The following is a 23,722-nucleotide window of genomic DNA, read 5'->3' on the forward strand; positions in this document are numbered from 1 at the left end:
CAAGCCCCTGTGTCCAACCTGGCCTTGAACACTGCCAGGGATGGGGCAGCCACAGCTTCTCTGGGCACCCTGTGCCAGCGCCTCAGCACCCTCACAGGGAAGAGCTTCTGCCTCAGAGCTCATCTCAATCTCCCCTCTGGCAGGTTAAAGCCATTCCCCTTGGCCTGTCCCTACAGGCCCTTGTCCAAAGCCCCTCTCCAGGTTTCTTGTAGCCCCTTTAAGTATCCACTACTCACCCATCGCCCTCAGCACTACCCTGCCATTTACCTTTTAGCCACTCCTCATATATAAACACTCTGATATCCTTTTATTAACCATCATCTTCTCCTGCTTGATTTTCCTCCCACATGACCCTGTGTCAAAAGTCTGCGGAGGACCAGCCAGACAAGAGGCTGTCATCTAGAAAAATCAATGAGCAAAGAGAGCGCAACCTCCTCCTGACACACCACCACTGCATTTTAATTGATTTTCTCTTCACGCTGTATTTCTAAGCCGTTGCTTCCAGTGGAATGTCTGTGGAGCAAGTCCCTCTGTACTCTAAAAGCTGGGAAACAAGCTTTTATTTCCCACAAATAAGTGGGAAGAGCACTGTAAACCAACCTATCCTAAGCTTAGTCCATCTAACACCACGTGTGCAGGCACAGATGAAGGCTGGAGGCTGTGATGGGTCCACCGAGCCCTGCAGAAGGCAGTAGAGAAAGGGACCAAAGGGAAAGTTCAACAAGTTGTCATCAACGCTATCAAATGAAATCACACCCCCAAGATCTCTGCTTCAATTAAGCTTCTCCTACCCTGGGACAAGCCTGTGATTAAGTTTTAGTCTTTTCATCCCACCAGCTTTCCAGGTGGGATAACCTGACCCTGAGATATCTGCACAGCTGATACAGCAGGAACCCCATCTGCTACTTACAGATCAACGTTGGCACATTTCATTTGATCTTTCAAACTTCAACACAGGGACCAGGGCTCAGCTGAGGAGCTGCAGCCTTGAGACATGGTGCCAGAAGCAGAAGGTGCAACACAAAGCTCCCCAGGTCCAAGTCTTCCTTTCCCCATGGCCACCAATAACCCAGTGCAGCCCTTTGGGCACAACACAAGACTTTTTCTCCCATCACCTTCAGGCTTTCCCCAGTTTTATTATCTACTAAATGATAAAACTGGGTGGAAAAAAACCCCCTTTTTGTGTTGTCTGTAGCATTTAGAACTGGCAGCTCCAGTACAGGCTCAATGGATGAAGACAGACATGACCACAGCGGCCGTTTCTACTCTCCTTCTAACTCAAGATACTCCCCAAAGCTACCAAAGGGTTGGTCTTGAGTCAGCTCAGGGAGTGGATTCCTGACCTCTCCAAATCACAAGGCTTTTTAACAACAGCACACGGCCCAGCCCAGCTTGCTGTTGTATAAGCTGTACCCAAAAGAACTGGAGTAACCCCAAGCTAAAACTGGAACAAACTACACCAGCAACCTCAAACTAAATTAGTCTGCCATACCCAGTAAACTGATCTCAAATACAATTACAAGTCAGAAAGGGAACTACGACATTTCAGTTTATACTTGTTCTTATTTCTGTTTTTAATTACACTGGCCTCTTCTGAGCATCCATTTTAAAATAAGCCAGATGCTCCTGAAGCACTTCTTAAATTAAGGGTTACTCTACATTCTGGACTTCAGATTAGAAGAAAACTGCTATTTTCAATTGTGTTTCGTGAGGATCAGAAGCAACAAAGTGACTAAAGATCCTTACACAGAGAGAAGAAAAACCAGGGATGCTCCATGCACAAAGAGGGAAATGAAGAAACAATCCAGGCAGGGTCAAAGCTACATCTGCTACGATTTTCAGTAAACCACGAGTTGACAGTGTATTTAAAAATCACAGAATCCCAGAGTGGTTTGGGTTGAAGGGACCTTAAAGCTCCTCCAGTTCCAAGCCCCTGCCATGGGCAGGGACACCTTCCACTAGAGCAGGTTGCTCCAAGCCCCTGTGCCCAACCTGGCCTTGAACACTGCCAGGGATGGGGCAGCCACAGCTTCTCTGGGCACCCTGTGAGGCCTCCCTGGAGCCTTCTCTTCTCCAGGCTGCCCCAGCCCAGCTCTCTCAGCCTGGCTCCAGAGCAGAGCTGCTCCAGCCCTCGCAGCAGCTCCGGGGCCTCCTCTGGCCTCGCTCCAGCAGCTCCACGTCCCTCTGGTGCTGTTGCCCCAGAGCTGGATCAGGACTGCAGGGGGGGTCTCCCCAGAGCGCAGCAGAGGGGCAGGATCCCCTCCCTGAGCTGCTGCTCACGCTCTGGGGGTGCAGCCCAGCACACGGGGGGGGTTCTGGGCTCAAGCGCACACTGAAGCCGGGTCATGGGGAGCTTCTCATCACCCAACAACCCCAAGTCCTTCTCCTCAGGCTGCTCCATCCGGTCCCCCCCAGCCTGTGTCTGTGCTGGGGATTGCAGGACCTTGGTGCAGGACCTTGCACTCAGCCTTGCTGAACTCCATGAGGTTCAAACGATGATAAAATACCACCACAGAACACTCTGTTCGGCTCATTTTCTTCCTCCTACAAAATGGGACTCTGCAGGGGTCTCCCAGACAGCCATGGTACTGGAACCAAGGGTCACGGATACAAATTTAATCAGAACCACTGCAGCTATTTCCATTTGACTCCAGTCACTCTTAGTGTAGCATCCTGAATGTTCTCCTGTTTTCTGTTACACAGAGTTTGATCACACTCTCTACAGCATCAACTGGCCATCACCCAGCAGGGCAGGCATCCCCATCCAGAAGAAAATCATTCATAAAGTTGCCAGTCAACATCAGGTGCTTAAATCACGCTAATCTGAGTCTAATAATACAGGAAATATCATTAAAGAACAATCCATTATTTCACTTAAAAAGACCCAAAATCAATAGGAGGCACATGTTAATACAATCACACTGGGACTGACACAGGAATTGTTGCAAACCTCATCTTGCTGCTGCTTTTTAGAAGAGCACGTTATGTTGTTGCAAGAAATATTAACGGCACTACGGTCGATTTACTCATTTAGTACTACTTAGGTTACAAAATCTCAGTCTTGAAGCCTAACTGCTTACGTTACATGTTAAAAGCTTCCCATGGGAGAATAATTATTCCTGTTGGTCTTGAGCATCCTTTAAGTCTTGGGTTCAGGGTGAAGCGGGTCAGTGGCAAAAGTTCCTCTCTCCATCCCCAACCCACACCACGGGCAGAGAGTTTTGGGTTTGAAGAAATAAACAGCTCATCTCCAGCCCAGGTTTCTCTGGGCCTGCCCTGAGCCAGCACATGGCAGCTAGAGCTGGGAATAAAGTCTGAAATGTTTTGCTGATGGTGACAGCTTCTTTCAGATAATTATAAGCAGACTTCAAATGTAACAGGGTCTGCAACACAGTTAAATATGTAGTGATAAAAGTGGGAAAACACTTGGTAATGACAAGTTTTAACCTGTAGGCAGGGTCATAACTGGGTTCAGAAGAAAGTTTAAATCAAGTTACACCAGACTGGTGGCAGAGGCACACCAGTAAAGCCACTAGTTGCTGGAACAGTCTCCTCCAAGGCTGTGCTGCCTCCAGCCTCGTGGTCCAAAATCTGCTGGCAGTGAGCTCAGTGATTTCTATGAGAATATTAAATGCCTCACACTGAATATATCATTTGCCTTAGTAACAACCTAGGAAAGAACACACCAGCTCCTGGACAGTGATGCGTTCTCAGCGTCACACAGGATAAACACAGACCTGGAGGTAAGGTCAAGAACAAAAGTATCTAAACAAGATTCTAAATCTGGCGTGCCCAGTCTCCTGCAAACATTCCAGCACCACCACTGCTGTCACTGCAATCCCTTCCATGCACAAACATAATTGCTGCCTTTCTCTCACATGACATTTGCCTGCGAGCAAACAAGTGCAAATGCCTCATTCTACTCTTTAAGCCTTTTTTTTGTCCTGCTCTGGAAGGCTGCCTGCCTCCACGCTGCTCTCTGAGGTGGAAGGACCAAAGTTAATCAGCTCTTTTGGGTGTCTGTGCCCACCAAGCACACTTACCTGCTCTCCTGAGACAGCACTTTCCCAAAGGTGCTCATCTCTACAGGATTAAACTGCTCGGGCTAACAGGAGTGAAGTGAGAACAAAATAATCCTCATGGAACAAACCTTCTGTGACTTAAGCCCCAGTCCCGACATCAGTGGAGTTTTATTTCCCTATTAACTTGGTGGGAACAACCTGTTCCTTCCAAGCCAAGAGAAGAAGCAGTGACATGGAAACCACCAGACCTGGGAGAGCTTTCCTGCACTCATCACACCTCTCCTCCTCTCCTCCACCCGTCAGCACCACCTCTCCCCTCAAAAGCTACAAGCTGCAGCAATATCAGTGCCAGGGGAAAAGGGTTTCGCAAAGATGAATGTAGAAGTTGATAGAAAAGACAACTTTGGACACCTTGAGCAGGACAGAAGGGACCTGTGCACTATCCTGATGGTGAAGAGTCCTCTGGGTATCTCTGCCACCCTACTCGGCGCTGCGCATGAGTTTCATGAGCTATTCCTCATTTTCATTCTTCTTAATTAAGTGGTTTCTTAAAAAGTCCAAGTCATACAATGGGAACACTACAAAGATTCCTAAATGTCTGGCTTCCACAGGGTAAGTAAAACCAACATTAAGCAATGTAATGATAACAGACCACCAGGCACACAGCACAAGAAAGGTATGGATTGGGAAGTCATCTGCCTTGCTGCTCCACGTTTGAAAAGCAGGACTTTTTCTGGGATGTGAACTCCAAGTTCTGGTTGACATTTTCAGCTCAGGCAACTTAATCACCAACTAGTTTGGAATAACTGGCAAGGTTTCTAGACTTCCTGACTTCTAGACTGTCTTGACTTGACCAAGGCAAGCGAATCTCACCAGTACCTGGACAAGATCTCTCCAGGTTCTCCTTTCCTATGGCAACAGCGTTAAGTGGGGTGGTTAATGAGTGCAGTGACACCAACTGAGAATTAGAAGTGTTACTCAGCATTGCAGGCAGCTTGTTAGCGGGGTTATGCGTGTGCTAGTATCTACTAGGGGTCGGTTGCCGAAGCGAGCCTTTGCTCTAGGTTAGTGGGTGAACCTCCTCCAACCACCCTCCTCCCCCAGCAATTAGTTTAGGATGATAACGAAGGGGCAGGTACTGTACCTGGTGATGGGCAGGTCGAGGCCCCGCTGCAAACTGAGGAAAGGCGGGAGAAACAAACACAAAAGGAAAGGCACAAAGAGTCAGAAACACCACAACGAAACCAAAATGTCACACTCTATGCAAAAATAAACCCACAAGGAAAGAAAACAACAACCACCACAAAACAGTCAAAAGCTTTGCTGCAGGACAGTGACAGACAGGGACTGAGATACAACGAGTAGCCGGGGGAGCACGCTGCTCGAGATGGGAGATTAACAGCCCAAGCTGCTGGTTGTGGGAAAGGTGCTCAGGGTATGAACAAAGGCATTCCTTATCCTGCCTGGGAAACAAAATAAAACCAAACCCCAACTTAAAACAAGCAGCAGTGGAGACTTTTTAACTGTTCAAAGGTGGAGGCAAATGGTTAAAGCAGCTGGACTCAGAGCTGTTCCAAACGTTTGGTGGGAGCGGAGGATGGAGACTCATGGCTGGAGAGGAGTTAAGAGCCAGGCAGGCACAGCTATAGCGTCCTGCCAGGCATGGGTGTTCCCTGCAAGGCAAAGATGCAAACACACAGTGCCATTTGTTTCCAGCCTTTTGCTTTTAACCTCACAATCTAACCCTCCTTAATGAGTCGGATTTGTCATCCCCAGCTGAAAGTGAAGACAGGTAACCCGTGGTATCCCTGGGGAGCTGAAGCATCAGTGGATAGAGAGCTTGGATGAAGAACATGAGCTCCTGGTGCCCAGCCCTGAGCTCACTAAACCATTTCCCACTTGCTTGGGTTACCCATGGAGGAAAGGAATCAGGATTTCACATGCTTGGTAAACATCAAAAGCATTTCCCAGTAAGTAACTGAGTGTTAGAAATAAAAATGAATGCAAGGAATGGAAAATACAAAGAAAGATGACAAGGGATGCTCTTGGAGAAGCTGAGTTAGGTATTTAAACCCCTCATTCTCAGTGTGATGAGCAGAGCTCTGTGATGAGAGCAGAGAAATCTATTGATAATAGCTCCAATGATTAAATGAAGCAAATGAAACAAGATCCCACAGTGGCTTTTTACCCACCACATCCTCTACTCATCACTAGTTGTGATGGTTTAGTAACTTAATGCACGTACTGAGGCACAAGGTACAGTCCACCTCTGCTAATTCCTACTACAGGGACTCCGTATTCTTTACTCTCTGCCTGAGAAGAGTGATCAAAGCTGGTTACTAATTACTGGTTGTCTTAATAGGAGGGTTTTTCAGTAAGACAAAGTGGATGCCTTGCAGCCCTACCTCCAGCTATTTTAATGCCATCAAACATGAAAAGCAAAGTGTAATTATTCAGTGGTCCAGCTGATTTTCTCCTTTATAACCGTTTTAATTGCCTACATTTAAGCTTTTCCAAGAACTAGTCTGGTAGCGTTGGTGTTTATATACTCCTTCTGTCTTCACCTCATGGTGACACTTGGGTCCAAAGTCATAAAAACCTTCACAAATAGAGTTTCTACAGACATACTCAATGTCTGTATGTGTGTCTATGTAACAGTTGCATGTCTATACAAGAGTTTATAATGAATGACCTGCATTGATTCACCAAATAGAGTCTTCCCACCCTTGAAAACTTCCCCTAAGCCTTACATTATAGAAAAAAAGCAAAGCAGCATCATCTTGTAAGACTGAAGAGCAGAAGGTTCTATTTTAATGGCAACCACAGGACAGAAGCGCTCAGTGACCAAGCATCCTCCTGAGGCTCAGGGTGTGAAGGACGGTGGCTCTGCCCATCGGTCCTACAGCAGTGAAAAACAGGCACCTGGATGAGGAATGTGCTGCAAGTCCTTGTTTTCCTTAAGGAATAACTCTTCAAGCCCAGTTCCAATGGCTTGCGTTTGAGAAAAGGGCTAAAGCTCACCCTGGGTGGGCTGACACATGCTCCTCTGCAGGGCTACACACTCCATGGTACACACCAATGAGAAAAATGAGTCAAAAAGAGATTGATGGGGTGCAAAAACCTCGTGTTGCTTCATTTCAGGGTCAAAGTACCTCTCTTATCACTGTTCCACAGAAAAGATTTGTTCCCACTGTGTTTAAAACAAGAGCTGGAAGCTTGTACCTTAAGAAGCCAAAATATATTCCATGGTGAAAAGCAAGATGTGTTACAAGGGGAAAAAAATAAAGAAATAAAATAAAACTTCAAAGTTAGTGAAGAATACCCTCATCTATTTTGAACTGGTCACCACTGGCTCTTGATTTACTTTTAATTTTGATTTTTTTTTAAATCTTTCAGGTTGATCAGATTTATTCCTATTTGCAGCTGTAAGCAAAAGAACAAACTGTAGTCCCTGCTGGCTTGGATCAGCACAGACACTTTGGGTTGGTTTATTCCTCTGGCCGATGAAGGTAGAAGATAGAAAGGAAAACCTGATGGAACCCGGGTCCAGCATCTCTGCCACCCCACTCGTCCTGGTGCTGCTCTTGCTCCATGGACAGCAGGGCACGTCCTTTACCTGCTGCTGCTTGAGCCTCCCTGACAATAACCACCTCTGGACCGCTCCTGCACCCTCCTGATTACAGGGTTTTTTGTCAGATGTCCTAGAATTGGGCCAGTTTGTGTTAAAATCATCTGGGGCTCGGGGCTGGCATGGGCGAGAGCTAATGGATCATGCTCAGTAGTGCTGAGCGACTCCCAATCCATTCTCCTTCCTCCCAGCTGGAGCTGTGAGATTCTCGCTATCGGAGTGATGCTACGGTGCTAACTGGGAGAAAACATGCAGCCAGTTGGATTGCAAAGGCAGCTGTCCTGGAAGGAGCAGAAAAGCCTCAACTCTGCAATTGCCAATGGCCCTTGGATGCAGAAACAGGATGGAGGAAGCTCCAGCTGCTTGAGGAAGCAGGGTTAGGATCAACCTCAGCTATGTACCCACAGCAGCCGCACCAGCTGCGTGCTGGACAGGACTGTGCTATGGCTGCCCAGGGATGGCAAAGACCCCCTGTCACCTTCCTCGTGCCCTCCTCACCCTCCCCTCACCACCAAAAACAGATGGTTAAAAAATGAATTAAAAAATAAGAATTAAAACCCAAAAGAAAGTCAAGGCCAGAACGAAATGCAGGAGTAGCTCAGGACGGGGCTAGTCTTGCATTTGTTTTGGGGTGGGGAGGTGGAATGAGATGTTATGGGTACAGCTTTTAGTAATGGGGGTGGAAATGGTCGCTAGCAGAGCGGGTGGCAAAGTCTGCACGCAGGAGAGTTAAAAAAATAACAGAAAAATGGCTGAGAGCTGCAGACAAGTTCTTCCTCCTCAGTAATAGGGACAAAACCCTACAATTTGACCCATTTTCCAGCCAAATTCCCTGCAGATGTTACCTGCTGAGCAGCAAACTCAGAGTGAGCCTGGTCTCTGCCCTACCCCTGGTCAGACCCTCCCAGCTGCAATCCAGCTTTGGAGCTGGCGTCACCACTTGACCTGCCAGGAACTGCCAGGGCAGCTCATGCTTTTAGCAAAGCAGCAAAACCAGTGCAATGCTGTAGATCAGCCAACAAAACCCAAGATGGGATAGAAAAAAAAACTTAATAAAGAAAGAAAGGATGAAATCAAAACAGTGCCATCGGCACAACCGCCTGCAAGAAGGAGTACAGTTTGTTATATTGCTTACAATGCAGTATTTTATCCAGCCTCTTCCAGCCAGGGACCTGTAAACCGGACTCTGTTCCAAAACCTTCCTCCTCTTCCAGTTGTCTGTGCAATGTATTGGCACTGTTCTGCTGGGCTGTCAAAAAAACTGGTTTAGAGATGCAGCTCTTCAGTCAGGTTTTTGCTCCAGTTCTAACCATATCAACTTAGCTGTGCTTTTCAACAATTCAAGATGATTATACTTACTGAGGAAAGAGGGGGGTTACCATCAGTATCCTGCATTACTGATCAGAAGGGGGGGCTAAGGACAAAGTTGCAGCTGTCCACATCATCAAACTGGTGTTAATTGTTCATCAACACAGAGGTTAATGGGCCTCAGAACTCAGTCTCCTGCAAATCCCCTGGAGGTGGAACCTCCAGAGCTGGGGCAAGCGCATCGGTGTGGCTGCACACAGGGAGGAAGCTTCCCCTCTGTGTGTGTGTATATATACCTGGACAAACAGAAGACTTCTGTCTTGGAGCCTTCAGCTGCCACGCTGCAGCAGCATTCGTCTTACTCTAAAAAGAGAAGTGCTGGCAATGGTGCAGTGGTTTCAAAGGTAACCTGAAAGCGTTATGATGCAGATGTGGCTTTGCAAGAGGCACAGGGATTGCTGCTCCCTTGGCTAACTGAGGCTTGAGATGTGTGATGGCAAACTACCGCGCCTCCAGAAGCAGGGCTGAGCATCTGATGCCCTAGGAGGGTCTCCTAACATTGTGTGGACCTGTGCTACGAGCAGAGATTCCTCCAAAGGAGCCTGGTTGGGGCACCGAAGCCCTACAGTAGCACAGCAGAATTCCAATACACACTCAGAGAAAGAAAAAATAAAAGATGATGGAGGACAATCAAACCTGAAGTTGGATGAAAAAGGGGCTCGCCACAAAAAGATCTGGGTACCCAGAAGCTCTATGTTACATGTGTGAGCACCTACGAGGTGCTAGGTTAGAACTGATCCAGTGGCACTGAGTCAGAAGCAAGGCCCAGAGGCCACTGGAGACTGAGTGCTGCTGCAGAAAACTACTTTCATTTCCTGAGCTTTGGTCTATCACTTTATGAAATACTTCCTTAAAGGGGGGAAAAAAAAGAAGAAAGGAGAAAGATTCTGGTAATGAATCTAAACTCTAAAATGAAGTGAACCTGAAAGCAACTATGCTAAAAATAAATGGTGTTATTTGCACGGAGATGAGAATCCCTCCATCGCTTCTCTTCTGATAAGCCACTTGAAAAGGAAAAGGATCCTACCAGGAAAGTGTCTGAAAGATTCAGTCAACATTTGCCATTTGGAACGTGCTTCCAGTTCAGTAGAACACGTTTTCCAGAGAACTGGCCCAGTGCTACAGACATACACAGACACACAGAGACACACACAGACCAGGAAGAAAGAACGTAGGGTAGCGTGAAGGCGAGCTCCCTTACCGGCGAGCGGGTCTGAGGCTGCGTGTTCATTGTCTGAGGGGCTTGAGGGTACACCAGCGTGGTTGGAGCTGCATTCTGTCCTGAGGGGTAGGGAGCCTGCCAGGGAACAAGAAAAGTAAATAACAAATGAGTGTATCAAGTGATTCATCCCAAAGCACAAAACTGAACACGTTATCAGATGGACTGCTGATCAACATGGAGATAAAGGTGACACAGGTGACTGTGGTGGAGAAAACCTTCTCCATCACGGGGACAACCAATGTGCCAACACTTCCAAAAGCTCCCCAAGAAAACACTGCATTGCTGAAACCCCCTGTGGCCGGACCCCCAGCCACATGCTTCCCAAAAGCCTCCTCTGAACCTGCTTCCCAGGAAAGCTGGAACCGTGGGTATTGCCGATAAATCCTCCGGAACAAGACAAACGCTGAGAAACAAGCTCCAACACATTTAACACACCCCCGTGCTGCTTGAAAGTGTTTGCACCACAATGAAAGGGCCCCAAATCGTTACAGATGTGAGGCAGAGAAAGGGCTGTGCAAATTTTTCCTCATTTCAATGGGCTATAACAATTTATACCACCAGATGCTCTCCCCCATGTTATGTGCCCAAAGTAACAATAAACTGGAGCTGTGCAGTTATGGGGATTGCAACTTTTAACAAGACATTTGGAAATAAGTCCACAGATTTCTCCTTATTCGCTTTTAAAAAAGAGTGTAACTTACCTTTTTTAAATTGTTAATAGTTTCTTACTGTAATGGCATAAAACAAGCCACCAGCCTACAACAGCCTCCACTTTAAAGAGGAATGAGCCCAACTCTACGTGCTGGCCCGTAACTCCTGCATGACTCCTTTCCAAACCACTTCTCCAGCCCCTCAGCTCTTCCCCCTTCACTATCCATCCCGCATGGTGCCAGCTCTGGATATTGGCAACCACATAATAATGGTAACCACAAACCCTGTTAACCTCCTGGCTCCGCACCATCAGATTTACTTGATGAATAAAGGAGCTTATCAGGTCTTGGGTCTCCTCTGGAAGAAGGTCTTTGGGCTCATTGTACAGATTATGCTTAAAAACACTGCAATACTCCTCTGTGCACTGAATTAGGATTTATTCACACCACAAGCCGTGCTGAAGAATCCCTTCTCATCTTTGAATTTCACGGTCCTTGCATTAAAATTCAATGGCAGGTCTAAGGAATAAAGGGAGCTGTTTCAGTCCGTAATGTGGTATTGAGAGAACAGGTTTCACTGCACCAGCCCCCAGGCACATTTCAGGGTATCTTTGATTTGAACTGTGCTAGATTTGATTTGAATAATTAAGTTTTTAAACAATAAAACTAAGTTGGAGTTGGTAGGCTAAACCTGCTTGTATTAAAGGAAATAAAAAGAAACTCATAAACCCTTAGCTCTCAAGAGAGATGATCCAGCATAAAGCCTGAAGCCGTTTTAGGCAAATTGCTCAAGGAGTGGTGTAGAAACAACACAAAACGTGCTGTTTCTAGAAAGATACTCAATCCTGAAGCCTGCAGAACTTTCAAGTCTGAATTAGCAAACTGTGCCAAGTACAGTCAGGCATGTCCTGGCTTTCAAGGGAGAGTCAACCAGTCCTCACCAGACAAAGGATGTATGGTTTTAAGGAAAAGAAAGCAATTTAAGAAGAGTTTTTCTTACAAAATTAAGTGGGCATAAGAGCGTGCCACTGGGTAAAGCACAAATCTCCTTCTCACCTCCCAGGCTGAGTCCTACAGCAGAGCCACAGACCTCACCCACAGCTCAGCCTCTTCAGCCCTTTCAGCATGAGCACTTGTGGGGTGGTTCTGGAGCAAGGATATGTCTTATTTTGGAAGAGCATCCCTGGCAGTGTTCAAGGCCAGGTTGGACACAGGGGCTTGGAGCAACCTGCTCTAGTGGAAGGTGTCCCTGCCCGTGGCAGGGGGTTGGAACTGGAGGAGCTTTAAGGTCCCTGCCAACACAAACCAGCCGGTGACTCTATGTTACATTTGAAAGACGGCTACCACCAAGCACCCCAGCACACACTGACCAGTGTCCTGTGCCCTGCAGAGTGCCCAGGAGACAGCTGGGGTCTCTGTGCTCTTCTATTGTTTCTTCTTTCTCATCCCTAAACATAAAATCCCTGCTTAATCTCCTGCTGATCACAGTGTAATACAAGGTAAATGAAAATACAGTTTAGAAACAATCCAGCCAATGAATTTTCCAGTCTCAGGAAAGAAAAAAACCCAAAACCAAACCAAAACTAGAACGTGGCAAAGGGGATGAGGGGATTGAGCATAACCCAAAACTAGACCTGTCCCAAACATCTACTGGTGCAATACCTCCTATTCCCACTTCGGGACCACACTCAAACTGAGCGTTAAAAAGCAAAACATACTCCCAAGCACACAGACACTGGAGGACAGAGCTCCTATGGCACAAGCTAACTCAGCAGGATGTTTGGCTAAGTCCTACCTGATTTACACACTGCTTTTGGGGTTAAAGGGATGATAAAAACCCATGTCTCTGAGTGTTATCACCAGATCTTTGCTGTGACTTAGGACACCAAAGCACACTTGGTAGAATATTCAGCTGACAAACGTTGTTCTGTAGTAGTTTATATCAATACAGTAGCAAAGACTCTGGTTCAAGAGCAATTCAATGCTTTAATCGGCTCCTGTGATGGAAGCAGAGATCTCTGGCAGGAGCAGGGCAGGTTTTCCACTGCCCCTCCTCTCCAGGAGCTCATTTAGTCCAATCCTCTGCAGCCAGCACTTTCCTACCTTCTTACCACTGGCAAAACTTCTAATTCATGTTAACAACTAATTTGCAAGAAGTCTTCTAATTTTTGGAGATGTCAGATGCAGCATCAAATATTTTCCCCTTCTATTTGACAAGTGTGATTCTGCTCGAGCTGTTGGTGTCAGTGCTGTGTAATAAACAGCATGTACCACATCTCACAGCAGCGATGACACCACAGCGAGGAGCGATCGCAGCACCGAGGAGTAATCGAGCACTGACAAGATGTGGGGAACTTGTATCTTTCCATCCACAGCCTAGAGAAGTTGTCCTGCACTAGTGCTATCTTGCTGCTGACTTTCTGCACCTGGGATCTCTGTCTAACTTGAGACTGAGGCTTCTCCCCTTGAAGGATCAGCAGCTTTGTCTGTCACCATGCACCTTGCAAAGGGGCCTTGATGCTGCTCTTTGTATCCTACCAGACAGCAGTGCACGCAAGGTGTAAATGGACACTCAGATGTTAATGGACCAGTTGACCACCAGCTCCCTGTGCCTCCAGCTCAAGAGAAGAGACCTTACCCCAAACAGTTTGAACTGCTACTCCAACAGCATCTCAGCAGAGAGAAGAAAATATCCATTGTTCTCTCCCTTCTCCAGGCTGAAGAAAACATGTTTTATTCAGACTCAACTTGCACGCATCAGTGCAAAACCTAAGTCACTTCCATGCTACCCCCAAAGTCCTCACCCACCTCCAAAACAGCCCAAGTCTTCATCACAGATTCACACACTGGTTTGTGTTGGAAGGGACCTTAAAGCTCATCCAGCTCCAAACCCCTGCCACGGGCAGGGACACCTTCCACTAGAGCAGGTTGCTCCAAGCCCCTGTGTCCAACCTGGCCTTGAACACTGCCAGGGATGGGGCAGCCACAGCTTCTCTGGGCACCCTGTGCCAGCGCCTCAGCACCCTCACAGGGAAGAGCTTCTGCCTCAGAGCTCATCTCAATCTCCCCTCTGGCAGGTTAAAGCCATTCCCCTTGTCCTGTCCCTACAGGCCTTTGTCCAAAGCCCCTCTCCAGGTTTCTTGTAGCTCCTTTAGGCCCTGGAGCTGCTCTAAGGTCTCCTGGAGCCTTCTCTTCTTTTAATAACCCAAGCAAGACGAAATTGGAAAGAAAAGAATTGCAGCTATCACTAAGCCTGAAGAACGATGAGTTTTAGCAGAAAGTCTGTAAAGCAGGCATTTCGAATACAGTGCCAAAGCCAGGCACCTCGCTGCTAACAGATGTCATTTCTGACACCCAGAGGGCTGAGAGGCACATGAAAGACGACGCAATCGAGTGTTAAATTTGCTGCAGTATTCAAACCCTTTCAGAGTAAGTATAGCATTAAGTTATAAATAAAGAAAAAAGCATGTGAAGGCTTAAAGAGAATCAAAGAATCGTTTGGGTTGGAAAAGACCTTTAAGATCATCAAGTCCAACTGTTAACCTGGCACTGCCAAGGCCACCACTAACCCATGTCTCCAAGCATCACATCCACATGTCTGCTAAATCCCTCCAGAGACGGTGACTCCAGCCCTGCCCTGGGCAGCCTGTTCCAATGCCTGAGCACCCTCTGGGGAAGGAATTGTTCCTCGTCTCCATCTAAACCTCCCCTGGTGCAGCTTGAGGCTGTTTCATCTTGTCCCATCCCTTGTTCCTTGGGAGCAGAGACCAGCCCCCTCCTGGCTCCATCCTCCTGTCAGGCAGTTGCAGAGAGCGAGAAGGTCCTCCCTGAGCCTTCTCTTTTCCACACTAAACCCCCCCAGGTCCCTCAGCTCTTCCTCATCACACTTGTGCTCCAGGCCCTGCACCAGCTCCGGTGCCCTTCTCTGGCCCTGCTCCAGCACCTCTTGTAGTGAGGGGCCCAGAACTGAACACAGGATTCGAGGTGCAGCCTCACCAGTGCCCAGCACAGGGGGACAGTCACTGTCCTGGCCCTGCTGCCACACTGGTGCTGATACAGGCCAGGATGCTGGTGGCTTCTTGGCTGCCTGGGCACAAGCTGCTCATGTTTGGCTCCATCAATCAGCACCCCCAGCTCCTTTCCCAGGAGCAGTTTCCAGCCTCTGCCCCAAGCCTGGAGCGTTGCAGGGGGTTGTTGTGCAGGACCCGGCACTTTGTCTTGTTGAACCTCATCCCATTGGCACAGCCCATGGATCCAGCCTGTCCAGATCCCTCTGCAGAGCCTCCTGCCCTCCAGCACATCAACACCCCAAGCCAAGCTGGTGTCATCTGAGGGTGCCCTCGATCCCCTCGTCCAGGTCATTGATGAAGACATTAAACAGAACAGAGTCCTGGGAACACCACTTGTGACCGGCCACCAACTGGAGGTAACTCCACTCACCACCACTCTTTGGGCTCATCCAGCCAGTTTTCTACCCAACAAACAGCACAGAAATAGCAGCAGTGAAGGGTTTCTGCTATTAAGTTGTCATCAAAACAAGGTAGTTTTGGACAGGCAGTGGTTTCTAACACAGGCAACCCACAACTGCAGCCTTGAGGAACAAGCGCAACACAAATCCCACTGAAGTCAACAAACATCACCTAAACAAACATGTTTCACAACTATTACACAACAACAAATGCTGCTGCCCAGCGTGCTTCAAACCAGATGGAGGTGTGCCTGAACTGGTATTTGAGATAACACCATAAGGGGGGGGGAGTGGGAAATGGAGGAAAAAAGCCCTTTATAAATTTCTGCAGGTACAAAGTTAACATATAAGTACATGGCAGCCTGAATCAAAACATCCAACAGAACAAAGCACAGCGCTCCCCTGCTTTTCAGACAAGTCAGCTGATGAAAAGTATTGCATCTATTCATCTGCCAAAAGGACTTTTTTCTGTGCCCAGCATCTAAATAGGTACACAAAGTCAGAGAATCACATGCAGTCACGCTGGAAATATGTGGCTTTTCTGCACCGGGGCTGCAATGCTGGGGACAAAGTGAGGAAATGCTCCAAAAATCCCCTAAATAAACTACCCTGGGAGGAGGCTGGGCAGCAAGTGCTGCTCTGTGTATAAATTCTGGTGCAGAAGCATCCAAACAGAATCCCTGAAGTCCAAATAACTGCAGCACCCTAAGGTGGAGGGGAGCGGATGGCACCTGAGCTGCTCCACTTTGAGGCACAGCAATTTGCTTCCCTTCAAGCTTTCACCTTAGTAATTTCAGACTTCAGATGTGGCTCTTCACAGGGGGAAGGTGCTAATAGCTGTGTTTAGGTATTCCTGCAGCCTGCTGGGGAAAACCCTCTCCAACAGTTCTCTGTGCTGTTTCCACCCTGGGAAAAGGAAACTCTGAGTGCGCCAAGCAAGGAAAGAAAGGTAAGAATCACAACCAACAAACCAAATGAAACCAGTTATTCTTAGCTCAGCTCCGAGCTGGTTAATAAACACTGAGCCTGCTGCGTAACACAACTCCCTCAGAACTGCCTGTACTGGGAATAAACAGGCAAAGTGCACACATGGGCGCAGAAAGAGCTGAGTCAGAGTCACGCCGTTCTGCTCCCGCAGCCCGGGGAGATCTTTTCCCAGACCAAACCCCTGAAATTCCCAGAGGAAGGTGCTGCTTCCGCAGGTTTCTGCCCTCGGTTTGGTGTGGGAAGGGGTTAAGCCCTGTGTCCATTCCATGAATCCTCTCCCCACTTACGGAAGGAGTTTGGCTGGGTCTATATTTACTGAAGTTACATACGAGGAGGAGAAATGGTCTTGTAGTTCCACCACATGACCGTGACTCAGGAGCTGCCGCTCTATCACCATCGCTATCGCTGTGACCTTGGGCGAGAAAGAAAACCTTTGGACTTCCAGTTCCTTCCCAGTGACACCAACACGTTCCTGTTAGGGGTGAGCTGCAACTCTGCTGAATGTCAACAAAAAGCTTTAATCTCTTGGGGAGGAACATGACAGTGTAAGCAAAACATTTACTAACAACACAAAGTGTGCTGGGGCCAGCGGCAGCCCTCGGTACCTCCGAGACACCCCAAAGCCTGTTCGTCCCGCATGGGCACAACAGAAAGCAGTGTGGTGCTTGGATGTGAGTTAAAAACTCATACCTTGCTGTGGTGGTTTATATCTCCTCCGAGCATTCAGATCCCTGCACTAACAAATGAGAGCACCCAGCTGACAGCTCACTGCAAGCGCCACTGCACAGACATACACAAAGAGTTTTTACTCTTTTCGATTGAGACATAAAATAGGAAATTGGCTGGAAAGAGGATTAAACTGTTGCAAGATCCATTTCTCCCTAGAAAAGACCCCCAAACCCAGACGCATTTCTTGTGGTGCACAGGTATTTCTGCACCAGAATGGTCTCTAACACAGACACTCACTGACCCAGTTAAACACTAAATATTGGTTAAAGCCACCCCAGCTGGGCACTTGCAGCAACACTCAGGGTACTTTATACTAAGGGGTCCTGTCCCTAAGGTCATCAATTCTTATCTATACAAGCTCTCTGACACAAAGCTCGGCTGCCCCTGGAGCAAGGTACAGGCCAGAGCGCTAGAAGAGTCATTGGTAAGATCCCTGTGCCCATATTTCCTTTTGACCCCTGTTTTTAACAACCAGACTCAGTTTTCCTTCCAGCTGCTGAACTATTTTCCTCAAGGAAAACCACATCAGGGTGTGCAGGACAGGCTGTGGCGATGCACCAGCCCTTCAGGCTGCTCTTAGAAGGTTTTCATCTGGGCCACTGGCCCGGGCAGCAGGAATCTGGCCCCGGATGCAGGTAAAGAAATCCCTGCAGCAGCACGCACCATCACCTGGTTCATGAGTGTGGAAGGATGGTGCCAGCAGGGATGTGGCTTTTAATTCTGGATCATCATTTATTTGTTGAGTTGGGTTTGCTCTGCCCTCCCCCAGCCTGAAACCAAACCACTCTATTACCTGAACAACTGCAACCATTTGGTACCCAAGAAGCAGAAATCTCTCAGCATTCAGCTCTTTAAAAGTAAGAGGATTATTACTGTAATTTAAACCCTGTATCTTCATTTCCATGAATCTATCACCTAATGAACTCACAAATCTATCACTTAATAAACTCCCTACAGCAGTACTGCCCCTACTACAAACCCAGCAGCTTTAATCTTCCTCAAGCTTTAGTTTCAGAATGGCCTCACTTTTAGGAAGGGTGTATATCAGCTCAAACTCACAGTGCTCGTGGAAGCAGCTCTCCTGTCTTCCCCCAAACAGAACTGCTTGCTCCTGCTCCTGGGCTCTTCCAGCACAAGAAACCATGAAAAAGTTTAAAACTTCCAAAGACAGAATGTTACAGCAAGATGTTATTTTTTTAGCTAATATGAAAAGTGGTATTATTGCAAGATAACAGAGAGAACAGCTACAGCCAGGACATCTGAGAACAGATCATATCATAGAATCACAGAGTGGTTTGGGTTGAAGGGACCTTAAACCCAAGTTCCAACCCCCTGCCATGGGCAGGGACACCTCACACTAGAGCAGGTTGCTCCAACCTGGCCTTGAACACTGCCAGGGATGGGGCAGCCACAGCTTCTCTGGGCACCCTGTGCCAGCGCCTCAGCACCCTCACAGGGAACAGCTTCTGCCTCAGAGCTCATCTCAATCTCCCCTCTATCTCCTCATAAAAGAATCTCCTCCTATTACAGCCTACAGGACACATTGCTAACGAAAGGCTCATTCTTCCATCCGGTGCTGACTTTTGAACACTGGTAGCATCAAGTGAAAGGGGTGAAGAGGTTCCTGCTCTCGTCTCATTTAGTCCTCCCAGGGGCTGTAGCACCATGCAGCAGGGATGACTGAACAGGAGGTGAAGCAGCTTTTGGCCTAAAATCAGTATGTTGGCAACGGACAAAACAAAAGCTGCAGAGCAACCAATGGTGGCATCTCTGGAGATGGCCAGGGCTCAGCTACCGCACCATGGAGTCCACAACCTCTGCAAAGAGTGCAGATAGCAAAGAATTAGATCTTTTAATCCACCTGCACTCACAAGTCAATGTCATGAGAAGCCAAAATGGCCACGAGATGCTCCCAGTGTCTCTCTGCCCCCCCAGTCACAGCTTTGCACAGGGTCACATTATCGAGCTACAACCACCCACCTTGGTGACAAACGTGTGACAGAACCACACCACCCACACCATGGCAGCAGCCAGCCCACGGCTGCACGTACAGGCAGTGAAGTCCTGTGGGGAAAGAGAAGTAAGTGCCAAAAGAGCTTGCAGAAATCCTGCAGCAGGGAACTGTGCTTGGTACATCAGGAAGCATCTGTGGGACCTGTACCAGTGCCACCACCATCGCTGGGACCTGCTCCAGTGTCACCACCGTACCTAGGACCTGCAGCCACCACAGACCAGCTCCTGCATCTCAGTGCAAACACGGCACTGCTCAGCTCCAGGATTTCTCTTGAATATACTTGGGTTTTATGAGCATTTTCATAACTGGATAATTCAAATCTATCTTCATTGGCAGACCCTGAAGCCCCCATCTGCAATGGTTTGTGTAATGGGAATCATCTGAGTATGGCAGGAAAAACCCTGTTGTCTCCGTAATACACAGAACCAGCTCACCTGCAAGTATTACAAACCGTTATGGAGATTATTAAATTCATTGGAATAATATGAATTAAGATATGAATTATTAAATTTATTCATCCCAGGCTTTTCTACACATCCCAGGCTTTTTCTCTCACATAATGCACAAAAGCATATTCTCACACAACTCCTGTGAACTATCCCAGCTTTACGGCTTTCAAACCAGCACAACAGTGATTAAACCAATACACAATTCCCCTTTTAACACTCATAGTTTAGCTTTTCTTATTTACAATGATACTTCAGCTGCGTCTCAACAACCTCACTATCAGATTATTCTGTTTAGGCCCTCATTTGCAGCTCCATGTTCAAACATGCAGGTTTTGGGTCCACATCGCATCGAGAATTGCAAATTTGCTCATTTGCAAATTACCCAACATCACTGCAATCAGCCTGTGCTCATCACGGCATCCTGGAAAGCAAATTCCACGGTACTTCTCTGCTGCCTCCCTGTACCATGTACCAGGAGCTTGAAACACTCTGGTTTACTGGAGAAATTAGTATTAATACCCAAAGCCCCATTAAACTCAATGACGCAAGTACCAGACCCCTGACACTGACCAGGATGTGCAGACTCAGGATCTCCACTCTGAAATGGAATTTATCACATCACAGTACCAATACCCTGCTCCTGATGAAGGGGCTGGGACAGGACCCGTTTGCAATGCTGGTACAAAGTCTTTGCACACTGGATTTATGTGAGGTTTGGATTTGGAGGGAAGCAAAGAGTAAACAGGAACTGGGACTGTTTGCTGCCTTTATTTAAATACATTGGCTTTTTTTCTCCAAAAGCCACTTCCTCAAGATGCCACATACTCGGCTCCAGGTGTCTTGCCAAATTTTAGGGATTCTCCAAACTGCAGACAAGGACAAGCAGGGAAGAGCCTGCACCACTTGTGAGGAAGAGGAGAAGAAGGGAGGATGCTGCACAGCACAACTGCACCAGTTTCCACTCCCCTCTTTTTCCATAAGCCCAGCCTTGAGAATTCCCTGTGTTGGTAAATATTAAACCCAGCCTTTAAATGGATAAAAATATCCTGACCCAAGAGGAATTCCGTCTCTTAAATGCGGCTCAACCACTGTTACCTCTGTTCCTCTGCAGCTGCCTGTCTCAGGGTACATGACCTGTGTCATTACCTGCCCTGATGAACTTTCAACCACCTTTTTATGGCTTTGTGGGATTTAGTGTCACACATTCGAGCAGACAAATGCAGCACGAGGAAGAGGGAAACAGAGTCCCGAGCAAGAACCACTGACTAGAGGCACTTCTCCTACTTGAAGATGAACAATCATAGTCTTACCGAGGGAAGGTGGTGAAGGAAACGTGGTTTCATCTTCCTTGGACAAAGATGGTTTGTGCAAAGGACAATACAGACACGAGATGCACACTCCTTTCCTTCCTGGTTAAGATGTTGTGGTTACTCTTCTTGTAGGGATGTTACAAAGGAGGAGGGTGGAAAGGAAAAGGCAGAAAGTGCCACTGTTTGACACCCCATCGCCCTGCAGTCCAGCCTTAGCTTGTGTTTCCAACCTAACAACTGCAATTATTCTATCAGCAGTTACACCACTGAATGCAGCCATCCAACAACATGCTGTTAAGGTGAATATAACACACAGCTTTGGGGAGGAGAGAATCATCTTCCTGCTTGTTAAGATAGATAAGGCATTCAAGCCAATAAGCCTAGGCCAAATTTCGGAGCACAGGGATGTGGTCAGCTGAATATGCAGAGTGGAATATTTAAACAAGTGTAATTTTAAGCTATCTGGATGGACAGATCACAGAATCCCAGATTGGTTTGGGTTAAAGGGACCTTAAAGCTCCTCCAGTTCCAACCCCTGCCACGGGCAGGGACACCTTCCACTAGAGCAGGTTGCTCCAAGCCCCTGTGTCCAACCTGGCCTTGAACACTGCCAGGGATGGGGCAGCCACAGCTTCTCTGGGCACCCTGTGCCAGCGCCTCAGCACCCTCACAGGGAAGAGCTGCTGCCTCAGAGCTCATCTCAATCTCCCCTCTGGCAGGTTAAAGCCATTCCCCTTGGCCTGTCCCTACAGGCCCTTGTCCAAAGCCCCTCTCCAGGTTTCCTGGAGCCCCTTTAGGTGTTCCTCCAGGAGGACAGTCCTCCCTGCTGAAGGTATAAATGGCTCCAGAGGTTATTCTTCAGTTCCCCAGTCTGACAGAACAGCTAATGGTGGACTCCAGTAATTCAAGGGCTCCTTCTCCCCTGCTTTATCTAGTTACAAGAGTATTTTCTGCCCTCTACATTTACAAAACGCAGACCGTAAAGCTCTGACTTTGCTGTTTACTGGGACACATTCCCTTTGTAACACATTGTGTTTGTTTGAAAACTACAGATTTTCTGAAGCATACAGGAAAACATCCATTAAATTGCACAGAACAGAAGGTATTATTACAGGAGGAATACCAGAACAGAAAATATTAAACATAACAAAATGGCAAGTTGCCTCAAATTATTTTGTCATCTTAGATTATGAATAAAAATGTAGTTCAATGTAGTTCAAAAGCATCAAAATAAAGCACAGCCCGCGTGACGGTGAGAACGGGAAACGTGCATGAAGTTCTGAAGAAAGGGATCTGTACAATTTTAAAACAGCTACAGAGGAGTTTGATTCTCTATTAAAAGTGGTATTTCAACCCCCCCAAAAAACAAATTACTGACAATTTTAAAACTGCTTTTGATTCACAATAGTATCACAAGCCCAAAGAAAACCTTGTGCTAGATCACGCACCCATCGTGTTGTGTGGCCAAGACACCTACTCTGTGAGAGCTTCCTTACTCAAAATAAGTCCGTTTACACCAGGGTGGATGAGCCAGGGATGACTCTGAGCAAGGCTGGGGCTACTCCTGGAAGAAAAACCTCAAGCAGCAGTAGAAAAAACACATTATCCCCCTGCACTGGGCACACAGGATGATACGGAGAAGAATTAAACACAGCTCTGCAAGCAGTGATCCCCTGCACAATGTGCTGTCAGCACTGCGGGTGGGTCTGCAGGCAGAGCCAGGCCTGACTAGACACAGCTTTTGTGCTGATCTTTCCTTCGCACGGAGCTGCTGCGAGGGCTGGAGCAGCTCTGCTCTGGAGCCAGGCTGAGAGAGCTGGGCTGGGGCAGCCTGGAGAAGAGAAGGCTCCTCAAGGGGAGACCTTAGAGCAGCTCCAGGACCTAAAGGGGCTCCAGAAAAGATGGGCAGAGACTTTTTAGCAGGGCACAGGATGAGGGGTGATGGTTTTAAACTAAAAGAGGGAGATTCAGGCTGGATGTGAGGAAGAAATCCTTTACAGTGAGTGTGGTGGGACACTGGCACAGGGTGCCCAGAGAAGCTGTGGCTGCCCCATCCCTGGCAGTGTTCAAGGCCAGGTTGGACACAGGGGCTTGGAGCAACCTGCTCTAGTGGAAGGTGTCCCTGCCCATGGCAGGGGGTTGGAACGGGAGGAGCTTTAAGGTCCCTTCAACCCAAACCAGGCTGGGATTCTATGTATATGATAAAATTGTAACAGAATCTTCTTCCTTTCCTTTCCTTGTTAGAAAAAAAAAAGAATTACAGGCTGTTCCTAGCCTTCCTTCAGTGCACAAATATTAACACTAATCCATACATCCCACCTACGTTGTGCCTTTTGAAAGACAACTGTTTCCAAGGCTAACTAACTGTTGATGTTAATAGAGTTATTTGGCAGTTACACCTTCCCACAACCCCAGATCTCCCCTCTGCAGCTCTTAGGCCCAGCTCTCCCCCCAGAGTAGCAGCCACTGTGAGGCTGAGCATCCCCACACTAAAGCACCCCGAAGCCCAAAGGCACTGAGAGACACAGCCATGCTTTATGTTTCCAGCACAGCTTTGCCCAGATTTAAACTAATGAGGTAAAAAGCACAGCAGTGAATCAAAACTAATGAAATACATGACACGAGCAAATATTCCCAACGTTATTAACCCAATCAAACCCCTGCTAATCCTATTACAACACAGAGAGTTCAGCTGCACTTCCAGCAGGTCTTTAACACAAAGGCCACAAGAAGATTACGCTTCTCCTGGATTTATCGGTTATTAAATAACTCACATTTCCCATCTCCACCAGCAGTCACATATTCCTGCAAGCTCAGGATCAGGGAGCTGCATTACGAGGCTGTGTTGGGAAGCAGCCTGACCCAGGTGTACAGA

The 23,722-nt window shown here is 47.6% G+C and overlaps 1 protein-coding gene across 16 annotated transcripts in view; it reads right to left on the reverse strand.

The window, feature by feature from the left end:
• The window catches only part of EIF4G3 (eukaryotic translation initiation factor 4 gamma 3), a 151,040-nt gene that overhangs the window by 69,747 nt on the left and 57,571 nt on the right, over nucleotides 1-23,722 (reverse strand). For 9 of the 16 annotated variants that reach the window (XM_032920328.1, XM_030507940.1, XM_030507934.1 and 6 more), the window contains one exon: nucleotides 10,220-10,315. In XM_032920328.1, the coding sequence (XP_032776219.1) occupies nucleotides 10,220-10,315 (96 nt within the window). Of the gene's footprint in view, nucleotides 1-5,166; nucleotides 5,200-10,219; nucleotides 10,316-23,722 lie in introns of all 16 variants that reach the window. The other 7 variants (XM_030507928.1, XM_030507939.1, XM_030507938.1 and 4 more) reach the window with 1 other exon arrangement.

The sequence above is a fragment of the Strigops habroptila genome, chromosome 16, assembly GCF_004027225.2.
Source record: "Strigops habroptila isolate Jane chromosome 16, bStrHab1.2.pri, whole genome shotgun sequence".
NCBI classification, from domain to species: Eukaryota; Metazoa; Chordata; class Aves; order Psittaciformes; family Psittacidae; genus Strigops; species Strigops habroptila.